This window comes from Balaenoptera acutorostrata, chromosome 5 (assembly GCF_949987535.1).
Source record: "Balaenoptera acutorostrata chromosome 5, mBalAcu1.1, whole genome shotgun sequence".
NCBI lineage: Eukaryota > Metazoa > Chordata > Mammalia > Artiodactyla > Balaenopteridae > Balaenoptera > Balaenoptera acutorostrata.
The window spans coordinates 78,877,880-78,897,420 of record NC_080068.1 but is presented as its reverse complement, the minus strand read 5'-3'; the positions used below and the strand labels follow the sequence as shown (position 1 = coordinate 78,897,420).

The 19,541-nt window shown below is 40.0% G+C and overlaps 1 protein-coding gene and 1 pseudogene across 2 annotated transcripts in view; one reads left to right on the top strand and one right to left on the bottom strand.

The window, feature by feature from the left end:
* The first annotated feature begins 377 nt into the window (after positions 1 to 377).
* The window catches only part of UBE2K (ubiquitin conjugating enzyme E2 K), a 76,773-nt gene continuing 57,609 nt past the window's right edge, over positions 378 to 19,541 (top strand). The window contains exon 1 of one of the 2 annotated variants that reach the window (XM_007178803.3): positions 378 to 634. In XM_007178803.3, coding sequence (XP_007178865.1) covers positions 572 to 634 — 63 coding nt within the window. In that variant the 5' untranslated portion in view covers positions 378 to 571. The remainder of the gene's footprint in view (positions 635 to 19,541) is intronic. The other variant, XM_007178804.2, reaches the window with a different exon arrangement.
* Positions 10,458 to 12,058, bottom strand: LOC103016246 (polyglutamylase complex subunit TTLL1-like; annotated as a pseudogene).

The following is a 19,541-nucleotide window of genomic DNA, read 5'->3' as shown; positions in this document are numbered from 1 at the left end:
TAATCCCGTGTGTTCTGGGTCTGGCTGAGTCAGGGCGGCGCTCTGAGCCGAGTGGGGCCGCGTGAACCGGTCAGGTTGGATTCGAACCTTCGGTTAGAGGCTAAATTCTGGAAGCCTCGACCATATCACATTGGTTCGTACAGAAGAGGAGGCGCCGGAGAGGACCGGGTAGGCCCCGGTAGCGCCAGCCGGCCGGCGCAGAAGCCACACCCTCCTGGCCCCAAACGCCGGCAGGGCGGAGCCACGCGGCCGCAGCTCGGGCAGAGACGCGAGGCGCGGCGCAGCGCGGCGCGGGTTCGCGACTGAGGCGTAAGGGGCTACGACGGCAGCGGCTGCGCCGCCCGGCCGGGTCAGCGTCGTACGCATGCGCGGACCCGGCGCCATTTTGGTGGCCGGGCGCGGAGGTGATCCCACACTCAGGAGAGCGCGGCGGCTGGGGTGGCATTGGCAGCGTTTGTGTGCTGGGGTGTGAATCGCAGAGGGAGGAGGCGGTGGAGGAAGAGGTGGCGGCGGTGGCGGTGGTCGTAGCGGTGGCGGAGGAGGCGGGTACGAATCAGCTGCGGGCGGAGACATGGCCAACATCGCGGTGCAGCGAATCAAGCGGGAGTTCAAGGAGGTGCTGAAGAGCGAGGAGGTCAGAAATGAACTACCGGACGTCCCCCACCTCAGCCCAGGGCGGGAGGGCCCTTCCAGTGGCGACCCCAATATCCCTGGTAACCCCCGGGTGGCCGCCTTTGCTGCCACCGTTCTGCTTGTGGGGAAGCAGCAGTCTCCCCCCCTTCCGGCGTTTTCCCCTCCCCTCCCAGGGCCCTGGGATGGACGGTCTCGCGGGCGGGTGGTCTGGGGAGGAATACGGTTTGGGGGGCGGATGGAGGAGGGGCGCTTATCGGCGTGGTGTGAGCTCTAGAGAGAGCCCCAAGGCAGTGGCAACAGCTGGAAGTGTGGCTGTAGGGTGGGGAGGGAGCAGGCCGAGCCTGAGAAAACCCGGGAAGTGGGTTGGGGGAAGGGGAAAGGTGGTAACTGGATCCGGAGAGCCGCGCTGTCCAAAGGCCCACTCTTTTTAAAGGTATTCTGGGTTATAACCGGTCTGGCCGCCACTGTCCTTTTCTTAGGGAAGGAGCGATGCGAGTCCTTAGGTATTGATGAAAGAAGGACGTTCAGAGTTACTCCCTCTCAGTTCGGTATTGGGAGAGAAGAGAAGGCATAATGGGGTACTATCTTCTTTGAGTGTGGGGGGGGGGATAAGGGAATTTTTACCTGAGATAGGAAATTAATTCCATATTAGACCGTTATCTCATTTCTACTTACCCCGACATCTAGGCCTCTTTTCGATTGACATCTAAAGCTTTTTGACTGGGTAAAGGCAAGCTGTTTGGTGTATTAAAGACATTTAAATATTTTTAGCTAGGATTAGGAAAAAATAATGGAGTGTACGAGAAGCTTATTTCAAAATACTGTCTACAAGTTACAGAGTGTCCCAAGACAGTGCCTCTGTGACACTGTTGTGTTGTGCCATGAAACTTCACTATGATGTCCTTCATAGTTAACTTCACTATGATGTCCCTCATAGTTAACTTGATTCTTACTTTTGAGGAACATCCCTATTAAAAAACATGAGGTTTCAGCAGATTAATACATTGTTATATTTCCTTATTAAGAAAGTAGGTTTATCCCAACATATTTATATCTGAAATGATTAAAAAAATTTTTGTCTTAATCTGCTCTTGAGTCCTTTGGAAATTTTAGATACTCTAGTATTAGCCTCACTTATTAATGTAAGATATTTAAAGTGTTATAGTAATTTGACTCAAAATTATGAACGTATCAGTACAGTTTTTTTTTTAATACCCAAATCAAGAAGAATGCTAGGTTGTTTTCCTCCTTGGATTCAACAAAGAAAGATTAAAAATACTGACTGGTTATTTTCAAGATATCACATATCATTATTGGATGTATTATTGCTATTTGTATTTTACTCTTACATTGGTACTTTAATGATCTCAGTGATTTGTGAAATTCAGCATTCTAAGTATGTGATGAGTTACTAACATAAGTCTGATAGCAGTTGAACTTTGAGTCTAAAGTGATTATGTATTTTTCCAGCTAGACATGGAGAAAATTCTTTAAGATTATTTAAAAATGCCAAATCCTAGCAAATTTATTGAATGTAATAGTATATAAGTAATGATTGGTTTTACAGAGCATGTGTATGTACTCTGACCTCTGTATTTGTTCAAGTGCCAAAACTCTGAATGGAAGGATGACTGTGTATTTTTGTGGTACAGTGCAGAAAAAGAGTCGTAAATGCCTGTACTGATATACAATGAAACAGTGATTCTAAGTTTTTCTCTAAGAAAATATATTCCAGGACAGTTGACATATATCTTCCTAATGAAAGTTTGCAGCTAATATTATTGCCAGTAGCCTAAAACATTTCTTCTATAATACGGTTGTACAAGCCTGAAACTTAATATAAGACTTTAATGCGTTATTTTCTATTAATTAAAAGTGGTAAGTTACTGCTCTCATAATTCATATAGTCTCTGCATTATGTGAGGTGACTTTTCACCATGATATTCTTAGTACTTAAATTGATGCTTAAAAGAAATCTTGTATTGCTATACTAATGCATATTGTTAAAATAATACAGTTCTATATTAAGTAAGGGATGATGAAGCCTTGCTTCAAGTGACATAGTGTTTCAGAGGAAGAAAACAGAAAATACAAACAGGCAAATTATTTTTTTAAGAACAGTACCTTTATAAATCTGGAATGAAACTTCTTCCAGAAAGTAAGTTAAAAGAACATTTAGGAAAGGGTCAGATATTGGAATATATAACCAGTAAATAGCTTTATTTTCACCAATATTTTATTTAATTGATATTTTACTAGGTCCAGTTCTATAAGTGGATTATGTTGATTATTTTCAACTCGTTGAAGAACTTGTAGTACAGTCCACATGTTTCCTTTTTATGTATGTAAATGCAGTATTTGAGTGGCTGGTCAAGTAATCAAGTATTTCCTCATGTAAATCTCCATTTTAGCAAAGTTTATTTCATATATTTGTGTTTACTAAGACTCCTGATGATTTTAAGGATTTTTTTTTCCCCTTTTAAGTGCTTTAGTAAAGATAGCTGACATTTGCTGAATTCTGGCCATAAGAAGTAGTAAGTGGCCACTGTTGGAGAGTGTTGTTAATTAAAATATAGCCTCCAAGATAAATTAAATGTGAAAAGCACAGTGCAGAATAGTGGGAGGAGGCCACCATTTGTGTCAGAAGTGGGAGAATAGGTGTACTTGTCTGTATAGGTGAAAGGATTAATGAGAAATTGGTAACATTGATTGCTTGTCTGTCGGAGAATTGGGTGTCTGGGGCAACAGGCATCAAAAGATCCCTTTTGAATTTTGAGTCATGCTAATATGTTATTTACTCAAAATAAATAAACCATGTAGGCCTTTTTTCCTGAGACTGTGTTTGGAAGTCTGTCCTTTATGTGTCAGGTTTATTTAAATCTGAGTGTGAATTTTAAGTAATGTTTCAAAGTTGCTAGGCATGGAAAACTGATTTGAAGTACATTTTATAGTTATTTTTGAGTTGAAGTACATAAGTGAGTTGTTGCTTACGAGGATAGAATAAAACTATAATCTGTATTCATAGGTTGTATTATTATTTACTATCAATTATTATTAGTATAAACAATTAACCACCATTTGTAGAGGAGCTCTCAGTTCCATTTGTTTATATACATTATTGCTAATTCTCAAGAACAGGTCTTTGAATTAGATTTGTTATTTCTTAGATGAGAAAATTGAGATTCAGAGAAGTTAAATTATTTGTCCACAAATGTATAGCTTTGAGATGTAGATCTAAGTCTGCTTTTGTTTATATTGTACCATGCTGTCATGACTTGCCAAAGGTAGGCGTACTTTTAATTATTTAAAAATAATTGAACCTGGTTTGTATTACTGATTAAAGGATTTAAACACAACCTAATTTAATTGTTAGTTTAAACATTAAAATAAGTGTTACCTGTAATTAAATGTTTACTTGCATTTCAATATGGAAAATATTTTTAAATTTGATGTTCAGTGAAGTAAAATGCCCTTAAATCAGTGCACATACTCTTGCTTGTTCTTGAGCTGTATGGTACCTGTAGGTTTTTTCATATTGTAGCTGCACTTTGCTAACTAGGATTTTCTAGGATTCTCATAGGGAATATTTAAATCTATGGCATTAACAAATTGGTTTCATGAAAACTACTATTGTATACATTTTCCTTAAGTATTTAAATGGATTTTTGTATCTTTTATTTTAAATTTCATATATTTGATTATTCTGTGTAGAACTAGTTGCAAATCTTTAGAAGAAAGTCTCTTGATTTCTGTAGACCATGCAACCTTGGCACTATGTGGGGCATGTGGGGCAGATAATGAATTCTTTGTTGTGGGTGGTTCTCCTATGCATTGTAGGATGTTTAGCACTATCCCTGACTAATAGCACTAGATGCCAATAGCACAGGCAATCCTCCCTCCACCTCCCTACCCTCTCCCTGCCAATCATATCAACTAAAAATGTCTCCAGACTTTGCCAAATGCTGAGAACCACTGCTGTAGACAAAACTCTTTAGAAGAACATTTAAGACTGTTAACTAGGTAGGATGTGTAGTATAATTTCTCTAAAAGATGAATGAGTGGAAGTAAAGGTACAAAAAATTATATAGCATGGCTACTACTAGGTTTGAATGTTCTGTTTTTGTTTTAAGACTTTGCCCCTTATCAATTAATTATCATCATTTTCTTTTAAACTTTTTCCTTTTTGATTTAAGGAAAAAGGTGAAATTTCCTGCTATGAACTAATGTTACCAGAATTTGAACAATTTTTTACGAATAGAAAAGTGGTGTGTTTTTACAGCTATGTAAATTATAGTTCAGTGTAACTTACTTAGATAGTGTGCCTTAAGAGGTTCTGGGTGTAGGTTGAGCAAGGAAAGTGTTATAGATTGAGTTAAAAAAAAACAACAACTTAAAAAGCCTGTCCAAGTAATACTCTTTGGGGTGCATTTCTCTTCCTCTCTCTCTTTTTTTTTTTTAGTTATTATAAAGGCTTTGATCTCTGTCCCTCAGGCACAGAGTTAGATGCATTTGGGATCCCTTTGCAGGTCACCCCTTTGTAAAGAATATATATTCTTATTTCTCAGTAAATATATTATCAGCAGTTATTGAGCATATTGACAACAGCTCTAAAAGACTTACCTGGTTGGAGGTAGATAAAAATGTTAGATGCAAAGAATCAATGCTATGGGAGTTCTGAGGGTATGTGTATGTAGGGAGGTTCTTGAGCTAGGTTCCAAAGGAAAGTTAAGACTGACTTGGAATTTCAGGAGACAGTCATAAAGGAATTAACAGGAATACTGTCATTTACAAGTAGATGATCTCTTCTGTAGATGCCTGAACTGGAACTAGGGAGCAGGGTTATGGACAAAATTAGGCAAGAAACACATTTTTATATATATGTGTGTATATATATATATATTTGTATATTTATTTTAACATCTTTATTGGGGTATAATTGCTTTACAGTGGTGTGTTAGGTTCTGCTTTATAACAAAGTGAATCAGCTATACATATACATATATCCCCATATCTCCTCCCTCTTGCGTCTCCCTCCCACCCTCCCTATCCCACCCCTCTAGGTGGTCGCATTTATATATTTATAAAAAAAAGGTTGCACAGCTCTGATATACACATACATAGTTGTGGAGTTAGAACACATAAGTTTTCTTTGGAGAAAAAAAACACCTTTTTCATATCAAAGTAATAAATGGTAATATACAAAGTACATACAATAAAGTGTGACCAGCACCCAAAACAATATTACCAGCACCAGCAGAATCCCCACACCCCACCCCTTTCCAGTCATTTTCCTGGTTTTTAATAGCACAGACTAGCTTTGAGTATGTTTTTTTGTTTTTTGCTTTGAGTATGTTTGAGTAAAAGGATAGACATAAGAGCATATACTATATGATTTCATTTTAAAGGTTTTCAAAAGATGACTTTCAAAATCTTTGTTCAAAACATGCATTAACAGTGTCTTAGAAAATGTGTTGAATGTTAAGGTTGAAAGAGACCTTAGATCTAGGCCAAAAACTTCATCTATAAGATCAGGAAACAGGCCTAGAGAGATTGATTGTTGCTCAGTGACTCAAATCTGGTTAATGGTGAACTTCACCCAAGCTTTTGGCATACCAGTTTACTCCAACCATTATATATGGTTGCTTTATGGGACTATACTTTTCATAAACAATACCATAAAAGCTGAATGCTAATAAAACTAAGTACAACAGTGGGTGACAGTTCAATATTGAGTATTGTATTTAACTATATTTTGCTTTTCTCTCTTGGTGTGAGAAAATTTTGCCAGGAGGCAGATATACTTACTTCCCCAAGCATAATGTAGTGAGTTTAGCTTAGTGATTAAGAGTGTAGGCTTTGGAATTAGATTTGTGTTCAGTCCTGGCTTTTCTGCTTAATACCTACAGCACTGACTGTTTCAGCTTTCTTATCTGTAAATAGGGAGATCAAGAGAGGCTTTACAGTGCTTAGAGCAATGCTTGGAACATTCAGTAAATGGATAGCTGCTAAGATGTCAAAATTAATTGTACTTTCATACTCTGCTTATTGTTGTCCTTGGACCATAAAGGTTTCCTTCAATGGTTTAGTGAAAGCTCTACACGAATTTGCCTCCAGAAAAGGCTTAACATGATGAGGGACTTTAGTACTTCTGATATTGTTTCTTTGTGTGCAAATAACCTATGGAGGCTGGTGGCCAAGGGGAATATAAAAGAATATATGTGGGCTTTGTTCTGAAGATGTTAGTTAGTCTTTCTTTAGGAGACAGTTATAAATTGGAGAGAAGTTTGTGTTAAAATGACCTTTCTGAGTGAAAAAGAAGTAAATTATTTGGGAGCCTTTCATATAATATGGAGTAATGGGATTATTTTGGATTTCTTGACATGGCTCTGGTCTCCTTTAACTGGACCATGGAATCCATATGCTAATCCTCTGGTGTGTAATCTTGAATTCCTTTGTAAAATCCCTATTTTAAAGTTGGGTCTTGGAAACTAGAAAGTCGTGGTCACATCCATTGACATCCATCATATGTTCTGTTATGTAATTCTGAAAAGGTGAGACAAGTTCATTTCATTCAAAACCCTTGTCCTTTCCCTCCCTTTAGTTCTTTGCTTTTACTGCAAATTTAACATTTATTTATTTATTTTGGCTGCTCTGGGTCTTAGTTGTGGCACGTCATCTTTAGTTGCGGCATGTGGACTACTTAGTTGTGGCACGCATGCGGGATCTAGTTCCCCGGCCAGGGATTGAACCTGGGCCCCCTGCATTGGGAGCGTGGAGTCTTACCCACTGGACCACCAAGGAAGTGCCTTTACTGCAAATTTAAAACAGTAACTACCTGTAGTTGAATGTCTACTGTCCGATACTTTATATATATGACAGCCTTATGAGATGGGTGTTATTCTTGTTTTATGGATTAGAAAGTTGCAGCTCTGAAGAAATTAAGTAATTTTCCTCAGTGTCGAGTAACTTCGTGGAACAGAGGTTTAAAACCAGGTCTCTGACTCTGTTTACTGGTTATGGTGGAAAGAATAGAGTATAATCATATCTGTTGCTTGCTTCCTATCCATTATCTTTAAAGATGTTTTAAAAAATTATATTTTAGACTTAGAAGTTAAGAAATAATATATGAACATCTTTATATCCACGGTCCAGATTTAATAGATCTTAACTCATACTGGGTTTAGCTCCTCCTCCACCTGCCCAAGAAATAAAACATACAGACAAAGCTCATTCTGTTCTCTTTCCTTCTTGTAAGTAACCACTATGCTGGGGTTGAGTACATCCCCCCATTCATATTTTTGTTTTTACTATTGATAAACACAGTATTTTTGAGTGTAAAATCACCTTTTAGTATTTTAAACTTTAAAAAAAATTTTTTTCATAGATGGTTATAATATTCTACATCTCCTACAACTTTTCTTCTCAACGTTGTTTTTTGAGATTTATCTGTGACAATGCATATTGCTCTAGTTCTTCAATTTTAAACTACAGTTGACCCTTGGCCAACATGGGTTTGAACTGCATGAATCTGTTTATATGCGGATTTTTTTCCATAGTAAATACTGCAGTACTACACAATCCACTGTTGATTTAATGTGTAGATGTGGAGGAACTGGGTATATGGAGGGCCAACTATAAGTTATACTTCAATTTTTGTCTGAGCAGGGGGTCGGTATCCCTAACCCCCCTCGTTGTTCAAGGGTCTACTATGTAGAGTATTTCGTGTCACAGTTTTTAAAATTCATTCTCTTATTGATGGTGTGTAGTTCTAACTTTTAGAAATTATAAAAAAGGATGCATTGAACATTATTATAGTTGTTTTCTTGGGCACATAAGGGTTTTATAGGAAGTAGACTTTCAGGATCTGAGTGTATTTGCGTCTTCTGCATGACTCGATATTGCATCATTGTTCTCCCAATGATTGTATCAATTTACACTTGCTGTAGAAGTAAATAAGAATTCTAGGGACCTGACATTTGGGAGGTTTAGATTTTTGTCAGTCTGATGGACATGAAATGGTAGTTTATTTTAATTTTCATTTCCCTTGTCAATAGAGATATTAAGCATGTTTTTGTGTTTATTAGCCATAAGTCTTTCTTTTGTAAAATTAGTGTTTGCATTCCTTACCCATTTTTAAGAATTTGTGTGGTTTTTATTTTTCTTATTGATCTGTAAGAATTCTTTATCTGTATAATTTTCTCTATTTCTGTTATGTGGCTTAATTTCTAACTGTCTTATCTTTTTTTATGCTCTTTTTAAAAAAATTGTGGTAAATAATATCATAAAACTTTTCATTGTATTTTTAAAAAATATTTATATTGCTGCATTGGGGTCTTAGTTGTGGCACGCAGCGTCTTCGTTGCCGCATGCGGGATCTTTTAGTTGCAGCATGCAGGCTCTAGTTCCCTGACCAGGGATCAAACCTGGGCCCCCTGCATTGGGAGCGAGGAGTCTTAACTGCGGGATCACCAGGGAAGTCCCTCATCCTGTATATATTTAAGTGCACAATTTCAGTGGCATTAAGTACATTCACATTGTTGTACAACCAATACCACCATCCATCTCCAAGACTTTACTTTCTGTAAAACTGAAACTCTGTACCCATTAAACACTAACTCTTTACTTCTCAGTGATCAACCCCTGGCAGTTACCATTCTATTGAATATTTTCTGTCTCTATGAATTTGATTATTATACATTATTTGTTCTGCTGGCTTATTTCACTTAACTTTATTGTATCTTTGATCTAACTGAGTTTACTTTTAAAGTAGTCAAATTTGTCTGTCTTTTCCTATGTGGTGTGGTTTTTTGTTTTTTGTTTTTTTAAATAAATTTTATTTATTTATTTATTTATTTATTTATTTATTTATTTATTTATGGCTATGTTGGGTCTTCGTTTCTGTGTGAGGGCTTCCTCTAGTTGCGGCAAGTGGGGGCCACTCTTCATTGCGGTGCGCGGGCCTCTCACTATCGTGGCCTCTCTTGCTGCGGAGCACAGGCTCCAGATGTGCAGGCTCAGTAATTGTGGCTCACGGGCCCAGCTGCTCCGCGGCATGCGGGATCTTCCCAGACCGGGGCTCGGACCCGTGTCCCCTGCATTGGCAGGCAGATTCTCAACCACTGTGCCACCAGGGAAGCCCTATGGTGTGGTTTTTGTATTTTGTTTAAGGAATCTTTTCCTACTCTGGTTATCATAAAGATATTCTTCTGTATTTGGTTCTTAAAAGTTAATTCATTCTTTAACTTCTGTACTCAGGTTTCTTCTGTCTCTATCATATCATATTGAAACTACTTTTCCAGGCATTACCAATACCTTCTAAATTGTGAAACGAAAAGTAACTTTTCAGCAGTTGTCCATTTTGTACATCTTTTCTTCCACGTTTCCAGTTCCATCTTAGAGCTTTCCCCTTTCGGTTATTCTGATACGACTTTTCTGGTTTTTCTTCAACTTCTCTTACTGCCCTTTGTAAGTTACTGATTTCGTCCTCCATCCCCCATTTATCTCCTGAATCTTTGTTTCCGCTTTTGCGTTTTTTGTTAATCATCTTAGGTCAGGTTTTCATTTCTCAGATGGACTATTTATATTAAAATAGTTTGCTTATTTACATTTAGTTCTCTGCCTTTGGTCTGTCCCAACTTCTAATTCAACTGGCGCCATGCCACTGGATTTAATTTTTTTTTTTCCTTTAACTTTCCAAAGAAGTGCTTTTATTACAGGGTTTAGGAAAAGAAAAAAGCTCTAGAAAAAGGAAATTTCCAAAATAGGTCTTCAGCAAGGGTGGGTGCAGTGACAAGTCCAGGCTGGAGTCTTGCTCTCACTAGAGGTCACTTCCGGGTTGTGAGGACGGTCCTCCTGGAGTCTCTCAATCGGCCCCCTCTGGGCCCCAGCGACTGGCCCGGCGGACTTCTCAGCCCTTGGTCAGCCTTGCCGCCCTGTGCCAGCTCCTCGTCATACAGAATTTCATAATTGCCAAGGACTTTCTTTGGGGGTGACTTGTTTCATTTACAGTCTGGAATTTCAACGTTAGGGACCGCGATGTTGAGGGTGTCATCAATCAGGTTATACTTAAGGATTTGGTCGTTGGCAATGTGGAGGTGAGGGATGGGGACGCGTTCACCTCAGTCAGCCAGGGCTTCAGCTTGTCGTCGATGATGATGTCGTAGCTGTAGCACTCAAAGCAGTGTTTGTCGTCGTTCATCATGGGTGCCACGGCCTTCAGGGACCGCATAAAGATCCAGTGGATCTCGTTGAACAGCTTGCTGGTCACCTTCTCGCCTCAGGTGCTCTCCAGGTAGAGCCGCAGGTTGTTCACGGTCCACGTGCCCCCGTCCCCCCGTGGATTTGGTTGTAGTCCTCCCCATGTTTCTGAATGGCAACGTTGGTGAGATGAACAAACATGTTATCCAGCTCACTGGTACTCGGGGTGTATTTTACTGTGCAAAAGCAGCAAAATCCAAGTTTATGCATGTAGTAGCGCAGTGGACGGTACGTAGACACCAGAACATACAAGCGCAGGTCAAACTTCCTGCCGCCGATTAGTAACGGGTTGTTAATGTACAGAGAGATCACGTAGGCTTCCTTGGTAGACTGAGTCATGAACAAAGATGTTTTGCTGTCCCAGGAGCACTTTTGATTTGCGAGAGCTTGTTGATCAGAAAGATGCCCTTTCCCTGAGCTTTGCCACAAGGTTTCATGATCCAGGTGCTGGAGGGGCTTTTCCTGAACTCCACGAACAGGTTGTAGTCGGCGGGCAGCATGTAGGTGACGGGGACGAAGTCCAGGTAGAGGTGTTTCCCACTTTCGTCCTTCTCTGCTAAAGGACTCCCTTTCTTCTCCAGCTCTTTCCTGTTATCTTTTGATGTTTTTCACCATCAGATCCTTCTGCATCAGTTCATAGTGGTTCAGGAAATGGTTGACTATTTGATCATCTGAGAGCCGGTAGCCAGTTTTTTTTTTTTTTTTAATAGCTACTTTATTTATTTATTTATTTATTTATTTTTGGCTGTGTTGGGTCTTCGTTTCGTGCGAGGGCTTTCTCTAGTTGCGGCAAGCGGGGGCCACTCTTCATCGCGGTGCGCGGGCCTTTCACTATCGCGGCCCCTCCCATTGTGGGGCACAGGCTCCAGACGCGCAGGCTCAGTAGTTGTGGCTCATGGGCCCAGTTGCTCCGCGGCATGTGGGATCTTCCCAGACCAGGGCTGGAACCCGTGTCCCCTGCATTGGCAGGCAGATTCTCAACCACTGCGCCACCAGGGAAGCCCCGGTAGCCAGTTTTGACACTAAAAACGTTGTGGATGGTTTGCTTGCTCTTCCAGTAAAAATTCCAGTCCTCGTTTTCTGTCACTTGGACCCATCCTCTCTTTTCAAAGTTATTTATCAGCACCGACTTCTCGATATCAGTGACCTATTTCACTTTTCCTGCCATAATCCATAGGTACTTATGGAGCCAACGGGAACGTCCAATTTCTCTTCAGTTTCACCCAGATTTGACTTGGATTCTCACCTGATGTCAGATTGTTTTCCTGTGACTTCCTCCTGTGGGGCGCACAGCACGGAGGAGCGCCCAGGAGCGCGGAGGACGGTGGCCCCGCCTCCCTGGATTTAATTTTTAAAACGTTATTTTGTCATTTTCCTTTACATTGTCTACCCCCTATTGCATGAAGTCAAAACCTTTTTACTGTTGTTCTAGCCTACCTTTCCTGACTTATTTCTTGTCAAGTCTCAACTTAGTTGTATGCCTGAACATACCTCAGACCCTCACTCTTCTTCCAGCCTTTAGCTATATTGAGTTGTTCTGTCTGCTTGGAATAAGTCCTTAGCCTCCTTTCTTTGCCTTTTGAAAAACTTACTTCTCCTAAAATGCCATTCCTGATAAGCTTTTCTTTTTTCTTTTTTTTTTTTTTAATTAATTTATTTATTTGTTTTTGGCTGCACTGGGTCTTCATTGCTGTGCACGGGCTTTCTCCAGTTGCGGCGAGCAGGGGCTACTCTTCATTGCGGTGCGCGGGCTTCTCATTGCGGTGGCTTCTCTTGTTGCGGAGCATAGGCTCTAGGTGTGAGGGCTTCAGTAGTTGTGGCTCACGGGCTCTAGAGCGCAGGCTCAGTAGTTGTGGTGCACGGGCTTAGTTGCTCCGCAGCGTGTGGAGTCTTCCCGGACCAGGGCTCGAACCCGTGTTCCCTGCATTAGCACTGCACCATCAGGGAAGCTTTTCTTGAACCCACAGTTTACCTTTTTTCTCCAGTATCACTTTGTTGGGATTTTTTTAGAGCGGTTATTATATTTTTGGTAATTGTATATATGTCTTTTTGCTCCTGCTAGATCACTGGGCTCCTTGAGGATTCTTATTCATCTTTTTCTCTTCAGCATCCAGTATGGTGCCTGAAATGTATTAGGCTTAGTAACATTTAAAGTATGCCACCCCACCCCCACGCACCCACCGCCCATATCTTTGATAGGTGTCTAATCTTTTGGAGCTATTGCTGAAAGTGCTCTTTGCCTAGGTTTAGGACAGGTCTATGTTACTCTGTTCATTATTTTTAGTCTTTGTGTGATTATGGATTTTTCTAGTGATTACAAATGCAGGGCTAGCTACCATATGTAGCCTTTTCTCTCAAGTGACTGTGGGATGCTTTACTTCTAGGTTTCTTTGATTCATGTGAACCATCCTATTTGGGATTGGTGTACTTAATTGTGGGTTGTCTGATACTGTTGCTTTTCAACAGTGATATAAAACACTTTGTGCTTCATTTTTCTTAAGTCATTCTGTAGTAGTTGCTTCATTTTTAAAGTATATGTATAGAATATACTGCAGTTTATGCATCTGTGCATTGGATATTTGGTTATTTCCAGTTTCTTGCTGGTACAAATGTGCAAGAATTTAGTGTGTACTACTAGATTAGATTTTAGAGGATTATATATGTCAGACTTTTTTTAACATCTCTTGGCTTGGTCATACTTTGATTATATCCTTAGGTGTTTACTTACGTGCTTTATCTCCATCTGTCTGATGGAACCGTGAATGTGTGTCATTGAGGACATAAACCTGTCTTACTGATTTTTCCATCCTCCATTGCTTAGCACATTGCCTGGTGAGCAGGAGGCATTTGTTTTCCTGAATGAGTTTCAGTATTTCTTAAGCTCCAGGGAGCTAATCTCCAAGCACTATGAAAGTAATACCTTTCATCCTGCTTCTGGTACTAGGAAGAATTGAATATGTTGATAAAGGTGGCCGCCAGTGAAGTTGGGTTTCTGTTGATAATGTAGTCAGGTCCTGAATTGGGATGGTATACTGTCCAAGCTCAAAACTGGGGAAATAAGATGGTGGGAAGAGAATCTTTTTTGCTTTATTTTGTAGTTTTCCCCTTTGAAGATCTCAGGGGGCATCTATTTAGTAGTATATATGACATCATCTGTATCCTGTGGTTTAAACTCTTTAGTTAACTCTACATTTTTCTTCATTTATTCAACAAATATTTATTGAATGCCATCTGTGTTTGTTAATAAGCTAGACATGGTCCATGCTGTTATGGAGTAAATTATGGTCCAGTAAGATGGTGAGACATTGAACAGCTAGTTATGTTTGTTGAGTTTAAGTAAGGAGAACTATGAGGGTGAGGTAACCTGAACTCAGGGAAAGAGTTCCTTGGGAATAACCCTTAAACTAATACTTGGGAGGATAAATTGGAATTAACTTAGTCATATATTAGGATGATCAACTCTTACATGCACATAGAAAGCTAATAATTATATAGTCAAGAATGTAAACCATTTAATTGCTTTTCTCTTTTAAATAGTCAAAATTCTGTGAATATAAAAGTAACAAACTTATTAAACTTTGAAAAATACAGGGAACTATATCATAGAGTAAAAATTATCGGTAATCTCACTCCCAGAGATAATTCTTTTCTTTAAAAAATGTTTGTCTATGAAATATTTCACATATACAGAGATACATCTTAATTTTGGTATTCCTTTCATTTTATCTATGTATGTACATATATATACGTATTTAGAATTTTGGGGGGGTGGGGGAGCGTTGAATACAATTCCCATGGGACTTTAAACCGAAATCTGTAATTTTTAATCATTTGAAGTTGTTTTTCCCTATTAGACTCCAAGCTTCTCAAGGGTAGGCATCATGGCTCATCCATCTTTGTATTATCAGTACCAAGAGCTCTTTAACAGATATTTGAGGGCTCCCTCTATGGTAGGCACCGTGATATGTGTTGGGGATATAGTAATGAGTGGAATAAGGGAAGACAGACAGATAAGTAATAAATGCAGTGCAGAGCTGTATAATAATATTGTCCAGATGAAATTAATTGGTTGTTTTTTTTTTTTTTTTTTTTTTTAATTTTTTTAATGCTATTCTTGTCTGCTTACATTCTTTTTATTTATGTATGTATGTATGTATGTATGGCTTTGGTTTCTGTGCGAGGGCTTTCCCCAGTTGTGGCAAGCGGGGGCCACTCTTCATCGCGGTGCGCGGGCCTCTCACTATCGCGGCCTCTCCTGCCGCGGAGCACAGGCTCCAGACGCGCAGGCTCAGCAACTGTGGCTCACGGGCCGAGTCGCTCCGCGGCATGCGGGATCCTCCCAGACCAGGGCTCGAACCCGCGTGCCCTGCATTGGCAGGCAGATTCTCAACCACTGCGCCACCAGGGAAGCCCCTAATTGGTTGTTTTTGATTGGGTGTTCAGAAAAGGCTTATCCTAGAATTGTAAACTTAAATTGAGATCTGAATGTTAAAAGCACGTCACTAGGGGAAGAACAGTCCAGATCAGAGGAAACTGTTAGTGTAAAAAGCTCTAAAGTGGGAATGAATTTGCTATGTGTAAGCAACCAAAAGGAGGTTGTTGTGGCTGGAGTATTGTGGGTAAGGGAGGAGAATGGTGCAAGATGAAGTTGGAGATGTAGGTGGGAGCCAGATCACACACAAGCCATTTGAGGATTTAAAGCAAACGACAGAATTTGTGTTTTTAAAAGATCACTTTGGCTGCTGTGGAGAATGAATTGACCCTGAAGATATGAGGAAACGTTTACTACTTAAAGGTTGAGTTTTGCTGGATATAACAAAAGAAACAGTAGTAGTGATTGAAATAAATAGGAAAAGTCTGGAGGGAAAGTATCCCAAAGTTGCTTGGTTAGGGGCTTTATAGTGTTAATAGTCTACTTCTAACTTTCAGGTTACTATTCTTAGGAGTTTGACCCTTGTCCCTAAACTCTCAGAATGGCTATCAGAGGACCAGGCAGCCTATCTGAATTTCAAAAAGGGAAAGGCACCAGGCACTGCCAGCTGAGTTCACTCCCTTTAAAGAGATATCTGAGGTTCCATTCAGTGACCTCTCTTTTTATTTTTTTATTCACCAGTGTCATAATCACTTCTTGGTTTAAGGTAGGCTAGGAAATGTTTATTAGCTGAGCACATTGCTCCCCAATTAAAATGAGGGTTTTTTTAGTAAGGAAGGAGAAGGAAATTTGTTAGGCACTTCCCGTGTGGGGTTGGGGATAGGAGGCAGGAATGAACTCAGGAAGATCATTTGGGAAGCCTTTCTAGGTAGCCTAGGCAAGAGATGATTGTAGCTTGGGGTTAGGGTAGAATAGAGGGGGCTTAAGAGAAGTGTTTGGGTTATGTTTTAAGAGTGGAGTCACCAGAGCTTGCTGATGGTGTAAAGAAATAATGAAGCTGGAAAAACACCTAGATTTTTGTCTTTTGCAACTAGATAGATGGTGGTGCTAATTTCTGAGTTGAGGAGTGGGAAGAGCACACTGGAGGTGGGGAGGATAAGAATTTAAGCAGTTCATTATGTGAGTCTGGAGGTTAGATCTGAAGAGAGATTTGGCATCATAGATACATAGATGGTATAATTTGAAGCTTAGACTGGGTAACTCAACTCTAGGAGAATTTGGTTAGAAAAGGAGGGGTCTAGGACAAAATCTGGTTTTTGTCCTGGTTCCATAGCACATGTTGAAGTTGAATTGATGAGAACCAACAAAGGAGAGTGTGGTGTCATTGAAGCCAAGAGAAGACAGAATTCCAAGAAGAGGGTGGTCAACTTTGTCATGCTGCTTAAATGGGAGAAATGACTGTTGAATTTGCAGTGTGATCATTGGTGACCTTGACTGGAATATTTTCATTGGAATGGTGTGCATGTGTTATTGGGGTGGATTGTTAAGAGGAATGAGATGAGGAACTGGCAACTATGGTCAACTTTTTTTTTTTTTTTTTTTTTTTTTAAGTTTTTACTTGATTTTATTTATTTATTTATTTATTTTTGGCTGTGTTGGGTCTTCGGTTCGTGCGAGGGCTTTCTCCAGTTGCGGCAAGCGGGGGCCACTCTTCATCGCGGTGCGGGGACCGCTCTTCATCGCGGTGCGTGGGCCTTTCTCTATCGCGGCCCCTCCCGTCGCGGGGCACAGGCTCCAGACGCGCAGGCTCAGCAATTGTGGCTCACGGGCCCAGCTGCTCCGTGGCATGTGGGATCTTCCCAGACCAGGGCTCGAACCCGTGTCCCCTGCATTAGCAGGCAGATTCTCAACCACTGCGCCACCAGGGAAGCCCCTATGGTCAACTTTTTAAAGGAGTTTTGCTTTTACAGGGAAGGAGAGAAGCGGGGGAGCTGGAGAAGACCATGGCTTCAGAGATCTTTAAAAAAAAAAATTTCTAGTAGATATTAGAGTATGTTTGTATGTTGATGGATGGGAGAAATTGATTATGCTAGAGAGAGGAGTAACTGAAGGAGCAAAGTCCTTGAGAAGAACAGGGGGTGGTGTTCCTAACATAAGTGGAAGGATTAATCTTTAATAGGAGCAGAGACACTTAGGGCAATGTTAAGTTTCCATTTGGGATTTGTGGTTTTCACTTGAACATCAGACCACTTAATGGTGGTTGTTCCGTGCTCCCTCCCCCAGCAGTGCTGCTTGGGGCAGACACAGAAGTGTTTTTTTTTTTTTTTTTTTTTGTTTTTTAGTTAATTGGGGAATGAGTTTAATTAGCATTAGGGCTTTGCCATATGAGCACTGCAGGAAGAAAGGTATCAAGGTTGTCAAGAGTATTTGCAAGGGAGTGATTATAATGAATGCCCAAGGAATCTAAACTGGCTAAGGAGGAAGTGAGGACCTTAAAGGTGATTGATAATGAGGGAGAGTCAGGGAGAGTGGTTCTGTTTTGATGAAGCCAGCTAATAGCTGGGTTTGGGGTACCAAAGTGAATTTATTTAATCCATGGAGGTTGGGGATCTGAGAAACTTGAAGTGGATTTCGGAGAAGGTGCAGGTTTAGGTGACGACAAAATCAAGAGTATGATTATGGGGATAAGAGCTTACAGTCTGTTAATATTTGTCGGGAACACAGGCAGTCTTAATCCTGTCTCCTTGCTCGTCTATGAGAATTTAGAAGAAATGTACAAAGATGACAAATTAGGCAACAGTTTCATCAACCACAGATAGCTGTTGATATAAACAGCCTTTTAATCAAATCAGGATCTTTCTATGTATAGTGTTTTATATCTTTTTCCTGTTAATATATCTTGTGTTTTCTTCAGGGCATTAAATATTCTTTTTAAATATTTAGTGTTTAACTTGAGTATTAGAATTAAATAGTATTTACATATTAATGTTTAGTACTGCCTGACTAAACCATTCTTTTGTTGAACGTTTATAAATTGTTTCTATTTTTTCTTGTTATAGCCTTTCCTGCTGAAAGGCATATCTTTACATAATACTTTTTTAAAAAATAAATTTATTTATTTTTGGCTGCATTGGGTCTTCGTTGCTGTGCACGGGCTTTCTCTTGTTGCGGTGAGCAAGGGCTACTCTTCATTGCGTTGCGCGGGCTTCTCATTGCGGTGGCTTCTCTTGTTGCGGAGCACCGGCTCTAGGCACACGGACTTCAGTAGTTGTGGTTCGCGGGCTCTAGAGCGCAGGCCCAGTAGTTGTGGCGCACAGGCTTAGTTGCTCCGCAGCATGTGGGATCTTCCCAGACCAGGGATTGAACCTGTGTCCCCCGCTTTGGCAGGGGGATTCTTAACCCGCTGCACCACCAGGGACGTCCCATAATACTTTTTATCTGAGTTTATTTCCATAAGATAGATTACTGGAAGAAAATTACTAGGTCATAGTATCTGAACTTATGACCAAGGTGTTTTCTAGGAAGTTTGTTGTAAATTGCTCTAGCACTGGCACTGTATGAGGCAGCCCATTTTATCATATTCTCACCCATTAATACAACCTTTTTTTTAAAAAGTCAGATAGAAAAATTAACTGTCCCATTTTATCTGTTTATTTAACTTTTTTTTTTGAAAAACATTGAGTTTATTTAGATAAACATTTGACCAAGCCCTAGTTTATCCAGTGAACTTGAGTAAGTTCTATGAACTAGACATTTTATGGGCAAGTAAGTGGCAGAAAAAAAAAAATTCATTTAACTTTTTATTAAGAAAATTTTCAAGTGGAAGAGTTGAAAGAACAGTATGCCTCTGTCATCACTGCCTAGATTCAACAATTGTTAATGCTGCTGTTATGAAGATAATTCACTACCAAAAGCTGAGCATGCATCTCCTCTAAATAGCATTCTTTTACATAACCACAGTATCATTATTCTACCTAAGAAAATTGTTAATTCCTTAGTATCTAATATTCATATTTTCCATATCTCCCTAGTTACTTAAAAAAATGTCTTTTATAGTTTTTTGGATTTTTTTTTGAAGAATCCGCTTAAGGTTTACACATTGCATATGAATGTAGTATTTTTGCTTGTTTGTTTGGGGTTTTTTTTTTTTGGCTTGCGGGATCTTGGTTCCTGGACCAGGGATTGAACCCTGGTAATGGCAGTGAAAGCACTGAGTCCTAGCCAGGGGATTCCCTGAATGTAGTTTTTAGTCTTTTAAAATTTATGATGGTTCTCCTGC